This window comes from Monodon monoceros, unplaced genomic scaffold (assembly GCF_005190385.1).
Source record: "Monodon monoceros isolate NGI ecotype Baffin Bay Population unplaced genomic scaffold, NGI_Narwhal_1 Super_Scaffold_15, whole genome shotgun sequence".
In the NCBI taxonomy this organism is placed as follows: Eukaryota; Metazoa; Chordata; class Mammalia; order Artiodactyla; family Monodontidae; genus Monodon; species Monodon monoceros.
In genome coordinates, this window is record NW_021703771.1 from 87,052,900 (window position 1) to 87,072,067 (window position 19,168).

Sequence of the window (19,168 nt, forward strand, 5' to 3'; positions counted from 1 at the left end):
ACGTGGGCATTGGACGCCGCATGAGCCAGTTCCGGCCAGAGGGACGTGTGTGACCCGGCCTGGCTGCTGGGGAACGGGGTGGAGACCGCGTGGACCTGGTCAGACGCACCCGGTTTCAGATCCTTGTGGTCTGCTGCCCGAGGGCACCTCCTCAAACACTATGGTTCAGTCCTGCCCGCTTTCAGGTTGAGTTCTTAAGTCTTCTTGGCCTTTGGTTCGCGCCTCTCCGCTCTTCCCTATGGTTTGTCTGTGGAGCAGTCGGGGCCCAGGACCTGGGAGTTTCGCAGCGTCCGCGTGATGCTGACGACGAGTCCTTGCCGCTGCCCAGCGTGTTCCTCTGTCCTCTGTGCATCGCGGAGTGGCAGGTGGACCCCGAGGCTTGGCCAGACTGGGTTCAATCCCGAGGGGGGAGGTGGTGGCTCTGGTGGTGGCGTCAACGGCGAGGATGCAAAACATGCTGATGTGGTGCTGGAACCTCTGAAAGAGCTGCTTTCCCCACGCCTGGTCCTCCAGCAGCACCGTCACCCAGGGACGGTGGGACAACGCGCCACTCTTCCCCGGTTATTGGTCAGCTTCCAAACAAGGAGGTGGCTCCTGGCTTCCTGCAGTGGCCACCAGTGAAGTTTTTTGTTGAGCATCATTGTGATCTTGTGGATAGAAGCGTATCAGTGGGTTTTCATCCACAGCCGTAGTCCTGGCGCCCGAATCGTCCATCTCTGCCCAACGGGAGCTGCTCCAAGTCCCGCCCCAGGGGCACTGCCGTCTCGGGGACAACCCTGCTGCTCTTGTGGGCGACCTCACGTCCAGCCACCACCTCCCCACCTGCTCGGGGTCTGCAGGTCACTCACTTTTATAGTAAATATCGTGGGTCTTTGGTTTTACCATCTGGTCGCTTTGTTTCTTAATGTGGAGATTTAGGATGATTCAAAGTCTGTGCCTGTGTATTTATTTTAATGATGTCCAAACTTCCCTGAATCCATCACCCGGTATGGACCTGTCTGTATTTGCTCGCAAGAAGTCATTGGTTGGTTTTAGCTGTATTCTGGGGGGACTGAGGTTTTATACTCAACTTGGCTTTGCGGAGACGTATCCATACCGGTGCAGGTGCCCGGCAAAGGCGCAGTGATGCGTTGGAGGCCGTCTCCTTGGGGCCCTGGTACTCGACGTCCCCTCCTAGGAGGGGATCATCGCTCTAGGTCTGCAAACTCAGGGCTCATCTCAGGAGAAGGATGTGCACCCCCAAAGGTGGTGCCGAGTGCTGACTGCAGCGAAGGGAGGACTGCGATATCTGCTGTGACGTCACACAGCGCTCCGCCCCGCCCCGCCCCCGGGAAGGTAGAGGCTAACTTTCCCTGCTGCACGTGGACCAGGGCGTGACTGAGGCCCACTGACCTTGGTGAGGGAGGTTTCCGAGGCTCAGAAAACGCTGAGACAGCCTGAGAGAGGCACCAGGGGTTGGGGAGAACCTGTAGGGGAGCCAGAGGCCTGGGCTTTCCTTCTGAATGTGGTTCACTTACCTCCGCTTGGCCTCAGGTTTCTTTCTGGAAAATGTGGGATTTGGATTAAAGTTTACTTTTAGCTCTAAAACTTGATGACTGAGTTGATGGCAAAGAATTTTATGCCCCAGATGCTTTGAAAGCTTCCTAGGGAATTGGATACAAATAAGAAAATAGACGATAAAGCAGCTCGACGTTAGGGAAATAACCGTCATTGATCACTGGCTCTGAGCCAGGCACCCCTGTCGTGTTACCCCATCTGGGCCGTTCCGTGAGCGGAGGCTGTAAGTGAGTTCTGGAGACCAACCCCGGTGTCCGGACCCACGGCTCTGCACAGCCCAGGTGCATCCGGAAAGGAAGGATCTCTAGCGGTCAAAAGCCTGAGGATTGTGATGAAAGGGAGTTGCTCTAAAAGGCCAAGGGAAAGACTCTTGTTTGTTTGTGGGATGTGCACAGGCAGGGAGAACACTGAAGCTGTGTTTGGAAAATGAAACTCTGCTCTTGGAATCATCTCAGACGTTGTTTAAAATCTAGTCATCACACTGTGAGATGACATTCTAAACGGTCGTAGGGAGATTCTGGATTCAGGCTTGTTTTTATGGCTTTGTATGTTCCTCATATGGTGTCCCTGGAGCTTTTGGGTGAGACAGTGTAAACCTTAGCATTTTTCGCTTGTTTTTCTTTATGGTTAAAACGTAGGCGTTTGAGGACATCAGTAAAACCCTTTGGGGTGTGTGTTCCGGGCAGCTCGTCCTTAGGGTTACATTTTGGCCTGATGTTAAAGGAGCGGCAACATAGTCAGGCAACAGAAAAAGGAAGTTATGCCCCGGGGGGTGGGGGGGGGGGGGGGGGCGGGCGGGACCAGGCTGGCGGACAGACTCCAGGACCAGGCGCCCGCCGTCGGGCCCAGGCCTCTCACCTGCGTCAGAGCCTCGGTCCTGGTGAGTGTCTGAGCTCTCCCCAACCTTCCTCCAGAGTCTGGGAGCCGAAAGGATATAAGAGCTCCTTCTGCCGCAGGGGACATCGCTGGAGTTATATCGGGATTACACCTCCTGAAACAGATTCCGGCGACCGACGAGGCCTCCATGGACAGACAATGTCTCAGTCAGTCAGTGACTCCCCTGGTAAGCGGGTTAGAACCCAGGCACCCACGCCTCCCTGCGTCCATCAGAGGAGGCCATCTCGGCGGCTGTGCCGTGGTCGAAGGCCCCCATCACCGAGCCCACCTCTCCCTCGCTGCTGAAGCCGCCGTGACTGGTGTCCACCCCCATCCGCCCTACTGAAGGGACTCAGGGTGTTCATTATGCTAGCAGAGGACCTCCCAGGACATATCCAGTGCGTCACTTGCCATCAGGACCTAAGTGGCCCCACGGTGACACACTGCGTCACTCGTTCCTCCTCAGACCTCTCTCTCCAGCCCCAGTGATTTCGTCCACTCCCTCCTTGTTTAATATACATTTTGGAAATACCTCTACGGGAGCAATGTCTAGAGTGTGCTAGGAGGGCTGTAGGCTTGGGACAGAGTGAGCAGCTGGGGGATGGTCGGGGGCCGTTGCATCAGCCTGGGTGGTGGACGAACTAGTCCCTTAGCAGGTGTGGAGAAGGGGGACCAATCAAGATGCTTCAGAAGTCGAGGCTGAGTCAACAAGCGCGTGCGGCCGAGGAATGACTCCCGGAGCATCTTACCTCTGACGCTGAGACGGCAAAGGATCACCTCTCTGGGGATAGCAGCACTTAGCACCAGGAGACCCTGCAGTGTCCAAATGTGGCAGCATCCACTCCCACAGCTGCCCGTGGCCGAGCTCTCAACAGAGGAGGAGACCACGGCGGGGCCACTGCAGGCGGGGAAGTCGCCAGTGGTCACCCGCCCCGTCTGGGGATCGGGGAGGGGGCACCAGCTCCGTCAGCTGAGACGGGAGCATCCTCCTTGGTCGGCATCTCAGTGGCCATACACAGGGTTCAGGTTGAAGGGGAGGGTCCTCGCTGTGGAGCTTGGGCTGAGCCCAAAGAGAAAGGAAGGAACGTGTGTAACTTGCTGTACAACTAGGTGAGAGGAAAAGCTGAAAGTTAACTCCGCGCTCAGGGCTGATTCTGGAGTCTCGGGACTCAGGATCAGCTGACTTTACAGGCGGTGGAGCATGTGGGTCTTAGCAAGCCACAACGCTGTTTATTTTCTAACAGCTTTTTATGGAACTAGTAAATGTCACAATATTTTATTTCAGTTCTGAAGGAAAATCTCAACAGTTTCAGCACTTAACTCCTTTTTAAAAGTTAACGTGGGTGCAGGGGAAAGCACAGGCTTTACCACTTGGGAAGCTACAAATGGCCCCATGGTCAGAAGAAAGTGGTCTTGTAAGCAGAATAAAATAGTATTATTGTTAGAAAAAGCAAACAGAAAGTAACAGGAATTGACGCAAAATGCAATGGGAAAAATAGGTCACTTTTATTGTTTTGAGTATAATTTGTGTATCAGGCAGCTGGAGGCCTCTTGGCTGTGTCCTTTTACTGTGTGTGGTTATGCCGTGATGTATCTACCAACATATTTGTAGTAATTTCTACATGTAGTTGTTCAAGTTCAAGCGTTGACTGACCCCCGGTTACGGGCAAGACACCCTATTAGGTACGACGGGCACAGGTAAGGCGAAGATAGTCCCCACGGTCAGAGCTGCATGTGGGGACCGTGCCGGGGAGCACAGGACGCGGGGCTGAGCACAGAGATGCAGGTGTGCTGGCCACTGGGTCTCCAGAGTCAGCTGACCGAAAGCAGCCAAAGAGAGAAGGAGAGAAAGGGCCTGCCTTTCCTCTACCTGCTTAGCTCATCTGTCAGAACCCGCTTCCCCATCGCTCCCCTGGGGGCCCGTTGTCCTCCTTGGGGTGGTTGCCGGCTGTGGCGAGAAACGACATCTCTCCATGGCTTCCCTTCCGAGTCAGACCCCACGTCCTTTCACGTGGTTGAGTTAGGGGCATTTCTTTTTTTCTGTGAACTCTTCATATCTCTAGCTGTTTTCCTATAAAAACATAGAAAGGATTTCTAATACAAGGAATATATAAGAAATTTAAGGAATATAAGGGATACTCTTTCTATTATACTCTACATTTTTTCTTCTCTATTTTTAGGGAAATCAACCTTTTGTCAGTGACTGAAGTTGCAGCTGTCTCCCCTAGGTTGTCACTTGTACTTTTTTCTTTGCTTCTGATATCTCTCAGCCATGCAAAAGTCTCTTATTCCCCTTTAACATAATTGTAGTTACAAAGGCTGCCAGGTAATAGACAAATATACCCGTGTGCTTTAGTAGTTGCAGTGGCCGGGTTTCTTACATTAATCAAATCTCATGACCCATTTGGAATGAACCGAATGAGGAATGGTTCCGGTTTTATTTTTTCATGTGTCTATCCAGTTACTTCAGTACCACCCATTAAATCACGTCTTTTCCCCTAACCTGGGATGTCCCCTTTATCAGAGAGTACATTGCTCTTTGCAGTTGTATCTGTTTCTGAATTTTCTCTTCTGCCCCAGGGTCTGTCTATTCACCACGTGCCCTGACCATTCTCCCCGAAGCATGGGCTTCACCACAACTCCACGTCCCACTGCTCTTCCCCCAGGGTTTTCCTCTCTATTCTGCTCTTTGATTTTGCTAAATAAGTTTTATAATCAAATTGTCTAGCTTCAGAAAAATCCTGATAGTATATGTGGTATTTGGGGGGCGTTCAGCTCAATTTATAAGCTAACTTTGGAAAAACGAACGTCTTCATGTTGGGACTTCATATCCAAGGACATGGCGCTGCGTATCTTTTCATTCATTGAGTTGAATTATGTGTCTTTCAGGAGTGCCTTATGGTTTTCTTCATAAAGGATTTAGACATTTCTTATTAAAATCTACACCTTGGTTTTCTATTTTGTTTCCTATCATGTATACAGTCTTTCTCCCATTATATCAGGGAGCTCATTTTGTTTGTATATATGAATGCTATTGGGTTTGTACATGAATTGTACAACCTGCTACTTTGCTAAATTCTGTTGTTGATTTGGTGATTTTCTTCATCATTTGGCTTTGGATTGCCCAGATGTCCGGCCGTATCACCTCTAAGCAGTCAGTGGTTCCATCTTCTTTGTGATCCTCATGTCCCAAGTTAGCTAACGAGGACTTGGTACCATGGTGAGTAGTGGTGCAGTGGCAGGCCTGCCACCTTTTCCTCCTGTTGGTGAGAAAGGCTCCAGTGTCTCTTTAAGTAAGATGTTCATAAAGCCTAAACTATTTACTATTCAGAAAAGGTTTGCTACCCCGAATATCTATGAAGACGTTCAACCAGCTGCAATGATTCTTAAAACCTGACAAGAAGGGCTTCCCTGGTGGCGCAGTGGTTAAGAATCTGCCTGCCAATGCAGGGGACACGGGTTCGAGCCCTGGTTCGGGAAGATCCCACATACCGCGGAGCAACTAAGCCCCGTGCACCACAACTGCTGAGCCTGCGCTCTAGGGCCCGCGAGCCACAACTACTGAGCCCACGTGCCACAACTACTGAAGCCCACGCGCCTAGAGCCTGTGCTCCGCAACAAGAGAAGCCACTGCAATGAGAAGCCCGCGCACCGCGACGAAGACCCAGCACAGCCAAAAATAAAGTAAATAAAGTAAAATAAAATAAATTAACTTAAAAAAAACTGACAGGAAAAATAAACTTATTAGAGAACTGGAGAAATGTGTATGCTACCCTCATCTTGGATGACATAAAGGAATTACTGTTAATTTGTAAAAGCGTGACAATGGTAACATTGTGATGATTTTTAGGAGTCATCATCCCTTAGAGATGCACACAGAACATTTACGGACGAGCTGGACCTGAGGTCAGTTTCAGAGGGCTCCGGGGTGAGGTGTGGCTATTAGGTGAGGTTGGGGACAGTCGGTGATTGTAGGAGCTGGTGGTGCACAGGCTGGGCTCATTCACTGTCCTTCCTGCTTTTGTATTTTGGTGGGACTTTTTGGGTGAAAAGTTAAGAGTTCAGCCCTGTCCCTCTTGTTCTAAATGTCCTCCTTGGCGACTTCCCTGGAAGGCTGGTGGTTAGGACTCCACGCTTCCACTGCAGGGGACGCGGGTTCGATCCCTGGTTGGGAACTAAGATCCCACATGCCGCGTGGCGTGGCAAAAAAAAAAAAAAAAAAAAAAGCCCTCCTCATCATGTATATAATAAGCAGCATTTTATAAGGAAGGCCCTTCAAGTTTAAAATCAGTCCTGCTTCTAGACATGATCTGGCTCAACTGAGCATTAGGACGCATTTTGAAAATGAAAGAAAAGTTTGGTTCCAGTTAAGTAAAAACCTGTATTTCAGAAAACTAAGCTTAAAATCTAAGTATATTCGATTCACACATGACACACTGTGGCTTTGTCAGCAATGGGCGGTCCATCGCTGCCTCTGCCCTTGGGGCGTTGTTCCCATCTTGTTTCACACTGCAATGAGCCATGGTTTCTGGAAGCCACTTCCTACTTGGGTTTATTTGTACACGTTTATAAACACACACACTGTCCCTGTCATAGCCGGCATTCCAGTCCCGTTTTGTGTATCAGTGCTTGGCTGAACCAACCTGGGGCCTAGGAGAACAATATTTTTAAGAGCTTGAACATAAAAATTCAGTATTACATATCAAATATTGCCGGAGTACGATTTTTACATCCCTGTTGTTGGACCCACTTAAGTGGAACTCATTTAGTTGTGGGCTGATTATATGGCATCCTTTCTTTTTCTCTCGCTTTTTCTTTCTGCTTCGCAAGCTTTTATAACTTTGCTTATGCTTATTACCTTTTTACAGCAGAGGAAACAATTTTTATTCTTTCTTAACCTCTGTTAGCTCGAAAAGTAATAAAATTAATCTTTCATTGTTTAAGAATGTATGACTCTTGACGGTGTTGGGGTTCACATGAGAAGAACATAAGGATATTTTGTTTCTCAGGTTTCTGTATAGTAACGTACATCTCTTTTTCTCCCAAGAATGCATCATTTTCCCTTTGCCTCTCAGAGTTTATGGTCGAGCAGAACTTCAGAACGTGGTGTTTGAGGACGTGTGTACCCTTCTGACGTCCTTCTTAGATGGGTGAGTTAAAATATTTCTGAGGTCACTTAACACAGCTACATGTAAATGTAAGTAGAGTTCATTCATGCTACACACGAGAGTTGAACATGAGCGTCTGAGCCTTTTATGTGCGTGTAGAGCAGACCCACAGCCCAGCCTCCATGGCCCTTCTCCTAGGAGGAGGTGTAAACGTGATTTGAGGAATAATTGTTAAAGGAACACATATGCCTTGGGTCCAGATGATCATTCAGTTGTATCACCTGCCGCCTTAAGACTGAGATGGCAGCAGCCTTCTTCTCTCCGGGATCCTTCGTACATTTCAGGCTTTTCTAAAGTCTGTTAACAATGTTGACACTAGATCAAGGGGCTTGTCCCTGCGGGAAGGAGCCTTTCCCCATGGAAACTACTACTGGTTTCCAAGGCAGTGGCCATGACCTAGGAATAAGGGTCACTTTCCAGCAGTAAAGTGCACAGCTCTGTTGGCTTAACTGACACACAATAAGCCAAGACTTTCCCCTTCGGGGCATTTTGAAGAATCTCGGTTTGGCGGAGAAGTTGACATCAAGCGTCCTGAAGGAGATGCATTTGTGTTTGTCCAGCACAGCCAAATCCAACAAAATGGGAGCTGTAATTATAGGGCTGGATCCAACCACAGCGCTGCGGCATCTGACATCATGGGGTGCAGGGAAGGCTCGCGAACCCAGAGGTCGGGTCAGCACAGAAACCGCGTGTTGTCAACTGCACACACCTACCCGGCCCCTCCTCTGGAATACTGGGGTTTTTAATGTCCATCTGACAAAATTTCTTCCATTGAAAATGATAGGAGTCTCTCTCTCTCTCTCTCTCTCTTTTTTCCTAAGTAGGCATCTAATTAAGCAGATTCCAGAAATAAAAACTGGCATCGTGGTTAAAATGGTCTTTGCCTGAGTTGCCTTTTCCATGATAAATATGAAACAGATGGCATATTTGAAGTCCTGGGCCAGTTCATTCCTCTCTGCATTCCTCAGTGGTTTGAAGGATCCCTTTAAGAGCTCATTTATCCACTGCAGTCAAAGACATCCCCCCGCTCCCCCGCCAAATACACATGCATCTCTCAGGGAAGGTGTAAGAGATGTGGAATGCTGTGGGGTCATGTTATAAATACCTGGAGATTCTTCAGTTCTGGAAGAAAAAAAACACAGTATGGTAGCAGAGAGGGCTTTGATCAGTTCTCGCGCTCACATATGGTTTCCATCATCTTTTCAGGGAACAGTCAACCTTGGAGGCGGAGGCCTCCAGGATCTCTAGGGCTTTTCGTGTCACTGTTCAAGGTCAGAACCCATCAGAACTCTTCGAAGTCATTTTATCAGAGCCACAGCCTTTGTTTGACTGCAGGAGGGGAGGGGTCTGATTAAAGGTTGATCCATGGAATCAGAATCTCCTTGGGTGGGGCCTGTGCTTGGATGTTTAATCTCCCAGGAGACACGAAAGGGAGTCGGGGCTTAGCTTCAGCCACTTGTGGGCCAGGATCACCCGCACCTTCACGGCCAGGCGTATAAGCGTGCACCGTAAACTTACTTCAGATGTTTCCCGTCTTCTCCTTGACGTCTTGGGCTAATAGCGCAAATGGAAGAAATCTTACGGATCCTTCATTGTTCTTGTCTTCTGTGAAGTGAGCTGCACCAAAATCACCCCGAGCTGTAGGACTGGGGTGGGCAGGCCGGCCTGGCACTGAGAGGGTGTCGGCACGTCTGGCTGAAATGAAACCCCAAGGCCCGTGGAGAAACGAAGTGTAAGAATACTTCACAACCTTAAGTTCAACTGTAGTTGGCGACGCTGGCGATCATAAATGTAATGGGGAAAAATAGTTTTAGGACATCAAAGGAAAATATGCAAACTTTTATATCGTTTCATACACACTTCAGTTGGCCTGATTTTATGCACATGAGCTTACTTCAGGCAACTCCAAAAGTTCGAATGAGTGGAATTTAGGAGGAGGGCCTGGCTCAGGATGGCACCCTCGGGCAGGCTCTGAGGGCACGAGCGCCAGCCGTGGTCTCCCACGTGGAGACACCTGCGAGAAACAGGTATCGCTGAGCTGCCTGTGCGTGTGTAAACGTGAATATGATTTAATCCAACGTGTAACCAAATAACCACAACGGTGGATTATGCAAAAGACAGTTGTAGTTAAACGAAGGCCCGGTTTCTCGGGAACGGAGGAACAGAGGATTCAAAGGGAAGTGTGTTCAGGTGTATCATCCACGTGGCACTCGTCTCAGAGTCCAGTCATGGCACTAGGCCCACTGTGTGTCTTTCTGTCCTGAAGTCTGGCTTGCGTTTTAGGTACAACGTTTGCATCTTGGCTTACGGACGGACAGGAAGTGGGAAGAGCTTCACCACGCTGGGCCCGCGTTCCAGGGAGGAGCCGGCCCCACTGTCGGAATCCTTCGGCGACTCGGGCATCGTCCCCAGAGCCACTGGAGGACCCTTCAGGTACCGGGAGGGCAGTGAGGATGAACAGAGATACAATAGACGCGGGTGCTGAGGGTGACAGTGTGTGGGAGACCACGTCCCATCTCCAGCAGGACACGTTCAGAACTGCCGAGCGTTCACTTCTGGGCATTACTACCACAAATGCTAGAAATGCTTATGACGCATTTATGTTGAAATTCTATCAGTGAGACAACACTTCTCGAGGAGATCTCTAGTTATACGGCTTCCCCGGTCAAGGGAGGGTGGAGGATGCAAGACAGAGCGGGGAGGGGACAGAGTGAAAACCCGTGGTTTGCCCTTGCTTCCTGCCTGGGAAGAGCAGACACACCTGGTCCTCTTTGTGGGGTGACAGCGAACGTGCGTTGAAGAGTCTCCTGTGCCACTAACGCGGCCCCAGGAGCCACAAAGTCACGTCCCCCACTGTTGTCACGATTTTCCCACTACAGTCACTGCTAGAAAAAACCAGTAACAGTTGCCCCGTGTGGTCCAGGAGGCCGTGGTGCCAATGTCTCCTCCCGTGGGTCACTGACCTCCCGCCCTTGGGGAGTCCCGGTGTGAGATACTCATCTTCACTTTTTAAAAAAAAATTAACTAATTAATTAATTTATTTTTTGCTGCATTGGGTCTTCGTTGCCGTGTGCAGGCTTTCTCTAGTTGTGGCGAGCGGGGGCTACTCTTGGTTGCGGTGCACAGGCTTCTCATTGCGGTGGCTTCTCTTGTTGTGGAGCACAGGCTCTAAGTGCACGGGCTCAGTAATTGTGGCTCTCAGGCTCAGTAGTTGTGACGTGCAGGCTCAGCAGTTGTGGCACATGGGCTCAGTAGTTGTGGCACATGGGCTCAGTAGTTGTGGTGCACAGGCTTAGTTGCTCTGCAGCATGTGGGATCTTCCCGGACCAGGACTCGAACCCGTGTCCCCTGCATTGGCAGGCAGGTTCCTAACCACTGTGCCGCCAAGGAAGCCCCAGCTCATCTTCACTTTTCTCACTGTTTCCTGAGAGCTGTGGCTCACCCCACGTGCGTGCCGTATGTCCCCAGAGCCTGTAGCCCCTGGAGGGAAGGCGTCTCCTGCGGCAGGTGTTCAGTGGAGCCAGCTGGCCCTCTGTGCTCCTATAACCCCCGGAATTCGGGTTTTGTCTCCATATCTTCTTACGTCATCCTTTTGTGTCTTAAAATCGGAGCCAAAACATAGGAAGTCCCACAAAATCCTGATATTTTGGTTCCTCTTCAAACCAATATTCTTTCATTATTAGTGCACGTGAAAGATGTATTTGTTAATTTACTTCTACTAACCCCTTCTGAGAAAAAACCTCGGTGAAATATTCCCCAATTTTTGGTAGTTCTTGTTCTCCAATTGTCTCCTGTGATTTTCAGAATCAGATCGTTTCCTAGGAGATCAAACCCGTCAGCACTGGTGAGCTGCTGCTGCGGTAACAAGCATCCTGAAAGTCCCTGAGGCCACAAGGCCCTTGAGGGCTGTGCTCGGCGTGGCCACCAGAACGCATGGGGAAGGCCTGGGACGAGGCCAGCCCGGAGGACCCTGCCTGTCTCGTCGGCCCGAGAAGGCAGAGGGCCAGACCTGAGTTCCACGGGCAGGACGCTTGTGGGCAACAGAGCAGCCCTCCCAGACACAGGGGTCCCTCATTTAGGGATGAAGCCCTCCTCTGGGGACACGGCACCACGTGAAGCGTTTGGTTCCGTTTCAGGTTCAAGACACAGAGGCTTCGGTGTGAGTCAGAACTTCTCTGCAGAGCCGCTGGCACTTGCCAAGGGTGTCACCCGGTCCCTCTCCAGGGACCCCTCGGCTGGCCGCAGCCATGCTTGCTGGAAGTTGGGTAGCAGCATGGGAGGATGTGGCAGGACTGCCGCAGCGGCCGGTGGCTTTCCTGGATGTCATGGAAGAGGGACACGGGAGAGACAGGTAGTGGGTGAGAGGACGGTGCTGTGTCCGCCACGGAGAGGGGTCCTGGGGAGAAGCGCTCCACCCGTCTCCCCGGCCCTCATGTTTTACCCACAGTTAAAGCGCCTGATCCGAGCGGCGGCAGGTTACCAGGTTACCAGGTGTGCTGGTAACGCTCAGAACCGTCCAGTCCAGTGGAAGCAGCGTGGCTGGTGCCAGGTATCAAAGCATTGACCGGTAACTTACCTCCCTGCTAAGCATACTTTCAAGGCCCAGAAACAGAGAGATGAGGCGATAGAAAGAAGAGCCCAGGTCAGAAACGGGGCCAGAAGAGCGGGGAGTTAGAGAACCCTGCCCCCGAGCCTCACACGACCGCCATCTTCTTGTCTTGTGCGGGGACCCCCGGGGGCAGGCAAAGCAGGGTTTGGCTTCATTGAATCCCTGGCGTGAGCTGTGCACCTGCCTACAGCCTGTTCCAGACGAAGCTGGATTTGCAGACGAATAACATACAGGTCATGTGTATTTGGTTCTGGAGCTTGTCCACGAGGGCAGCAAACAGAGGCCAAGGACTCAGGGCAGGACAGAGGCTGCTGAAGGCGTCCGGAAAGAGATCCATTAGGACCACACTTGGACAGTCAGCCTGTCTAGAGATGGATACACAGCTTCACCAAATAGGGACATCACACTGACACATTATTAAGTCACCTCGTTTCTACAGTGGGTTTATTCATGTTTTGAGTCTTGGGCATGAAGTGATAACTTAAATTATAGTGACAGGTGCTCCCATAGAGCTCGGTGTCTTACAGCGTTAGGAGCCTTCAGACGGGATTTTGACTCTGTTCTTCCAAGTGGGTGGCCACGGGCGAGGCTTACCTCCCCAGGCCTCACTGTCATTGTTTGCAAAATGAGAATGATAGTCCAAACATGGAAAATTTTCTACCTCTTTGTTTCCTAATCACAAGCGGACAAGATCCAGAAAGGAGCGCGCGCAGCCGAGTCGCCGGCGAGTTTGTGCCCAACTCAAAAGATGCAGCACAAAACCATAATAACCTCGGGCATCGGCGCCGGAGGATGTTTATGTGAACGCTTTACCTTAAAAAGTTTACTCTTAATTGCTAAGGGGACCAAAGGAAGGTATTCCCCTGCCATTTTCAATAAAGCAAAATTCTAGTTGGGGCTCTTTCTGCCTAACACCCTCTCCTGCGTCCTCGGGAACCCAGCTGCTGGCCTGCCTCTTCTCCAGTGACCTCGGCTGTCATTCTTACCCACGGCATTTACGAGGCTTTTCTACCTGCTAGACAATGCTGCAGGCACACGTGATCATATTCAGCCCTCAAGGTGTCTAGAACACAAACAGACAAATAACCAGGACCCAGGAGGACCCGGGCAGGGATAGGTGAACAGGACGAAAGTGGCCGAGGACACCTGGAGGGGGTGCTCGTTGGCGGGGGCTGTGATGGACCCGCCACCTCCCCCCACCCTGACCTGGGCTCAGCGCCTGTCCTGCGTCTCATGGGAGCTTCTGCGTATTTTATATAAAATGTATCACACTATATAGGAATCGTTTGCCTACTAAACACTTCGTTTCTTCAAAGCCGAGAATGAAGACTAGTTTTAGCATTGTTCCCAGAATCTAGCCAGTAACTGAGTGATACTTGTGTGACGAATGAATCAACGCATTAAACAAATCAAGTACTTAATTTAATGGAAGAAAAATCTTTCCAATTAGCTCCCCGGTATTGTATAGATAAGAAATGTAATTCAGGTTTGGGGCCCCTCGGAGGGATGGAGCCGAGTGCTAAGAGGGGGTCTGTGTGCATTTTTCCTGACGTGTGGCGGAGGGGATGTACAACCTGTAGCTTAGTGCATCTTGGTTTTTCACTTTTCAGACAGATACTCTTACAGTGTCCTTAGCAAACCCCAGTGCTGAGAACAACCCAGATCTGAGCTCTTTGCCAGCAATTATTTTCATCAGACAATTTAGCTTGTTTTTCTTTCGTTGTCGTCTTTTTGATCTTCTTTTTTTTTACAATTTATTTATTTATTTTTGACTGCACTGGGTCTCCACTGCTGTGCGCAGGCTTTCTCTAGTTGTGGCGAGCAGGGGCTACTCTTCGTTGTGGTGCATGGGTTTCTCATTGCGGTAGCTTCTCTTGTGGAGCACGGGCTCTAGGCGCGCAGTCTTCAGTAGTTGTCGCGCACAGGCTCAGTAGTTGTGGATCGCGGGCTCTAGAGCACAGGCTCAGTAGTTGTGGCGAACGGGCTTAGTTGCTCTCTGGCATCTGGGATCTTCCCGGACCAGGGCTTGAACCCGTGTCCCCTGCATTGGCAGGCGGATTCTTAACCACTGCACCACCAGGGAAGCCCCTAATTTTCTTAATTATCATTAGAAGACATTAATGGCTCATTTTATCCATAGCTCTCTTGTGGATGCTGGTGAAAAACCCAACCCAGCAATGGTTGAGTAGGACCCGTCCAGGCCAGTGCTTGGAATGTCTTTATGGACAAGGAAAAGCACAGTAGTCAAAATCAGACTGGCTTTGCTGGGCAAGTGTCCAAGATGAAATTGTTTGCTCCTTGGTGACTGGGTTGTCTGTCAAAGGGACAAAGCAGGGACGTGGGCGTCGGGGAGGAAACCCAGGGTCAGGGTCACTTCTCCCTGGGGTAGGACTCTGGGGTTTTGCTCTAAGTGTGTAGTGTCTTTATTTTAAACTGATCTGCAATCTGCATGTAGTACTTTAAAACCTAAAACAAAATAAGATGTGTGGTTGTTTTCTTAAGAGCCTGGGTGGGTTTTAGAGAGGTCATGGTCAGGGCTTAGTTGGAAGGCGCTATACCAGTGGAACTGACTCAGTTCCATGGACTCAATCTCCCCTGAAACAGAACAGAATTTAAAATAAACAAGCCCAGTTGCTGGACCAGTGCTCAAAGCCTCTGCAGCTTGCTTTGGGCTTCTGGGTGGGATTAAACTCGGGTGTGGTGACTTCTGAATCAAGGCTGTGGGCTCTTCAAGCATCTTTATAGAATGTGATTAGAAACCGAATGCTGAAATCATTGATTTAGATACAACTCAGATAAAACTGTCTGTATTCCCAAGACAGTTATTTTTCTCTGCAATTTAAGGAGGACATTCCCTTCTTCCTCCGTCGTCTTGATTCGTGAGATGCTGCCCTGTGATCATGAATCATGAGTTTTGCTGCCCATTTTCCGGGACTGTCTCTCATTGAAATCATTCTCTAACTGCTTTCTCCACGGGGTTATCTAAGCTCCTCTGACGGTTTAGTCTCTTGTGTGTCCCTCCCTGCCCCTCCTCCAGGCTGATTCCAGAAGATCCGTCAAGGAGCCCCGAGGTGGAAGTTTTCACGGTGGAAGTTTATAACAATGACGTTTCTGACCTCCTGGCCAACGACAGGTGTCGAGAGGCGTCTGGGTCGGAGCCACAGGTGCCGACAACCCAGGAGGGGAAGGAGATCTCTGGGCTGACCTACGAGTGAGTAGTCCAGGTGCCGAGCTATGGGAACAACGGCACCTGCAAGGGGCCCCACGGAGAACCGGCCGCGTCGTCCAAGTCGGTGCTGTCCCCGAGAGATGGTCCCTTGTGTTTCACTGCTTAGTGTGTGGTTCACAATTTTCAGTTTGCTTTAGAAGTGATCTTTAAAATCACAATGAAAACAAATTAATTAATCCTTTAGAATATCTTCATTAAGAGTTGATGGGACAGGTGTTATCCCCGCAGCTCAGCTGAGGGAGCAGGTGTGGAGAAGTCACAGGACTTGCCCGAGGTCACTCAGTTAAGCACAGTATCCTTGGGCTCCACTTGCCATGTCAGTATTTTACCGAATACACTAAGGAAGCACAGCTCCTCACCTTAATTAGATCTTCTCCTCAGAGCTCTGCATTCTTTCTTTCTTTCTTTTTTTTGCGGTACGCGGGCCTCTCACTGTCGTGGCCTCTCCCGTTGCGGAGCACAGGCTCCGGACGCGCAGGCTCAGCGGCCACGGCTCACGGGCCCAGCTGCTCCGTGGCATGTGGGATCTTCCCGGACCGGGGCACGAACCCGTGTCCCCTGCATTGGCAGGCGGACTCTCAACCACTGCGCCACCAGGGAAGCCCCAGAGCTCTGCATTCTTAAACCCATTTTCATGAATCAGCTTTGCTCCAAGCGGGGGGTCACCTGACTGACCACACAGGGAGGACAAGGGATAAAGGGTCAGCGTCATGCTGCCCACGTCCTGTGGTCTCGAAGTTATCGAGGGAAGGGTCTGCAAGCTATTTCTAACACTTGAAAAAGCCTAAAGGAAATCACGGTAATTTACACAAGTTATCCAGAACTGTCAGCTTTTGATTAATAGAAAACATGATCAAAATATTGTCTCCTGCAGATCAGAAGTTCTACTTAGCTGTCATATCTCATGAATTAAAATAGGAAAGTAAATGAAATTTTTCTTTCATAAGTTTGATTTGATACACGAAGCATTTTAAAGTCTTGAGGCTCTTGAGGGTGCCGTACCTAAAAGAACGCTTGATGTTGAAAAGGCTGGGAACCTCCATGTGGCTGCAAACCAGCTGATTATCTCAGGGCGAAGCAGTTAGAGGCACAGTGAGGCAGTTAGGCCTCATAACAGTAAAAATCTGATTTATGATGTTTAATTTTGTCTACGATGTGCTGCTTTCTTGAGCTGGGTACGCTTAGCTTGTATGCGAGGTCTCTGTGCGGAGAGTTCGAGGTTGACGTGCAGGCGGGCCTCCCCGGTCCCTCGGGGACGTTCGTGTGCTCTGGGCACCCTCGGGGTCCGCCCTCAGTGCGGTGGGGCTCGTGACGCTCGTGGCGGGGTCCGCAGCTCGGCCGCGCAGGCGGCCACCGCAGCGCCTGCCGACTTCTCCAGATCTCACCTGCTGACCGCGGTGCCTCGACCACAGCCGCTTCCCCCGCAGCAGCGGCGAGCGGCCGTCTGCGCCCGGTCAGTTGCCTGTAATAGAAAGCCACGTGCGAAGGACAGAATCCGCGCACCTGCAGGCTCTGGGCATCGCACAGAGCCCTGGGGAGGAACTGCAGCCACATATTCGGAGGGTCTGGAACCCAAACCCAAGAGCCACAGGGACCCCGGGCTGAGAAGAAAGGGGGTGTGGGGTGGGAGGAAGGAGGGCGCTTTGTTAAATAAGAAGGAAATGGCATACTTCTACCTTGGAATGTGATGCATTCAGCATGAATGACGCTGTAATTGTGATTTGGGCTTAGAAAGTTACACACCAGTATATAAAATGATTCCAGTTGTGTAAGAAAATCATGCACGTGTCGCCAGGGTCTGTAGGTCATCATTGGTCAGTAAGTCTAGGGGAGCGCACATGGGGTCACCTGCGGGGTTTGTGGAAACACAGACACCTCCTCACCCCACACCGTGATCGCAGCCCCAGGGCTGGGGCAAGGCCGAGGGATGTGCATTTCTCCAAGCTCACGGACCCAGAGCCGCCGTGGAGAGCTACTGGTCTAGGGCCTACACTCGGTAACAAAGAAGCCCCGGGCCCAGGGGGTTCACCCTAGAAAGGGCATCCTCACCCCAGTCTCAGGCCAGTGTGGGCTACGTTCCTGACCCATCTTGTCTCGAGGTCACTTGAAACTCATGGCCCAGGCAAGGGGGCAGAGAGGGGAAGGCGATGCCCGGATTACTAACTGCCCACCAGCTGGACCCGCGCTAACCAGTCCTAGGACCGACCTTGCCCCCAAGGAGCGCCGGGCGGACAGTGCTGCCGAGGGAGCCCTGGCTGTTGGTGCCCACAAGTCTGGTCCACAGACGAAAAGGCTGGGCGCCCCCAGGCAGTGGGCCCAGAGTCGCTTTCATGTTCTTTCTAAACGTAAGTGTGTTTTCTTTGCTTTCTACATAGGGATACACTATTTAGGGTTTGTTTAAAAAATCTTTTTAAAAAGTCTGTTTAGGAATAACACACGGGGAAACCGGTATGTACATCAACATGAAGAAGACTTTCTCAGAAGTTTTGTGGTTTTTTGTGTATTATTAAAACAGAAATTGTAGAATTTGTTTCTATAAGGTAATAGATTTTTCGGCTGGGATTTTAATTAATGTCATTACCAAGTCTTTCTAACAAACCTTAGCTCATTTTCTTGGAACTACTTAGGCATTAGTTCAGCTCTCAACAGTGAAAAATGCTCTCTCCTGCCTGTTCTTTCCTATTTTACCCAGAGGATCCCCTCAGGGTCACTGGGCCCCTTTCCTGTCAGCCTTTAAGAGGAAGGGATGAAGCCAACCAGGGTCTTGCTCTGTGCGAGGTGTTGGCCTCTGGGAAGGAGCTGAAGGGGCCTCAGCGGGTGGCAGGCTGAGGGGAGCTTGGGGACCGTCTCCTGTCACTTGTCACTCCCCGGCAGCAGACCCGCGGTCAAGTTGGTCACTGCCCACGGAACTCCTCTGCCCCGCGCCCCGGTTGCCGGCCACCGGGAGGAGGCCGAGCACGTCCCGCAGAACCGCTTCTGTGTCGCCGAGGACCCAAGGACTCGGGCGGGGGTCCCTGGGCCCAGCCGGCCACAGGGAGCTTGTGTGTGCCAAGCTGTGGCTCGTGGGCCTGGCGGGCAGCGAGCGTGTGGGTGAGAGCGGGAAGCCTTCCCCTGGGTGGCCTGGGGACGAGGGCTCCTGACCGTGAGTGGACGGGGGTCCCAGGCCCGCTGTCCCCTCCCAGATGCCCTCTAAATCCCAGCTCCATCCTCCTGGTGCCGTCTCAGCACCGAGACCCTGCGTGTCAATCCAAACACTGCTCCCCACAGGCGACCTGTGGGGCGAGGAGCCCGGTTCCCCTAAAAGCTTCCCCTGCTGGCGCTGCGTGGTTGTCAGAGGGGCACACCAAGGGGACGCAGGGTCTCCCCCACCTGCTCTTCCCGAGAAGCCTCCGTTTTGCTTTTCTGATTCATCTTGATGTCACCCCGAATTCATGTAAATCCTGTGTGGGGCGGGGTCTCTGCACTTTGCCAGGGTGTCTGGAGCGACGGGATCAGCCCTGAGGGAGACTTTGTGCATCAAACGGAGCCTGGCGGCCCTCACAGACATCCTGGGAGTGCTGTCGGCAGGCAGAGGCCACGTCCCAACAGGAACAGCGGTTCACCCACCTGCTCCAGGACGCGCTCGGCACCGCCATCCCCATCGGTGCCCCAAAGAGGGGAGCTGCTGCCCCCCTGCCCCTCACCCCGGGCTCGCCCCTCCCGGCCACGTCTCCTGGGGGGCCCCCCGGC

General features: G+C 51.4%; 1 protein-coding gene across 1 annotated transcript in view; it reads left to right on the plus strand.

Annotated features, from left to right (window-relative positions):
• The first annotated feature begins 3,259 nt into the window (after nucleotides 1-3,259).
• Nucleotides 3,260-19,168, plus strand: part of KIF25 (kinesin family member 25) — a 17,534-nt gene continuing 1,625 nt past the window's right edge. Inside the window, 13 exon segments of the mRNA XM_029223555.1 lie at nucleotides 3,260-3,367; nucleotides 6,284-6,339; nucleotides 7,509-7,583; nucleotides 9,885-10,048; nucleotides 11,530-11,634; nucleotides 11,738-11,866; nucleotides 12,049-12,100; nucleotides 15,215-15,421; nucleotides 16,773-16,892; nucleotides 17,633-17,784; nucleotides 18,200-18,576; nucleotides 18,892-19,022; nucleotides 19,024-19,064. Coding sequence (XP_029079388.1) covers nucleotides 3,260-3,367; nucleotides 6,284-6,339; nucleotides 7,509-7,583; nucleotides 9,885-10,048; nucleotides 11,530-11,634; nucleotides 11,738-11,866; nucleotides 12,049-12,100; nucleotides 15,215-15,421; nucleotides 16,773-16,892; nucleotides 17,633-17,784; nucleotides 18,200-18,576; nucleotides 18,892-19,022; nucleotides 19,024-19,064 — 1,717 coding nt within the window.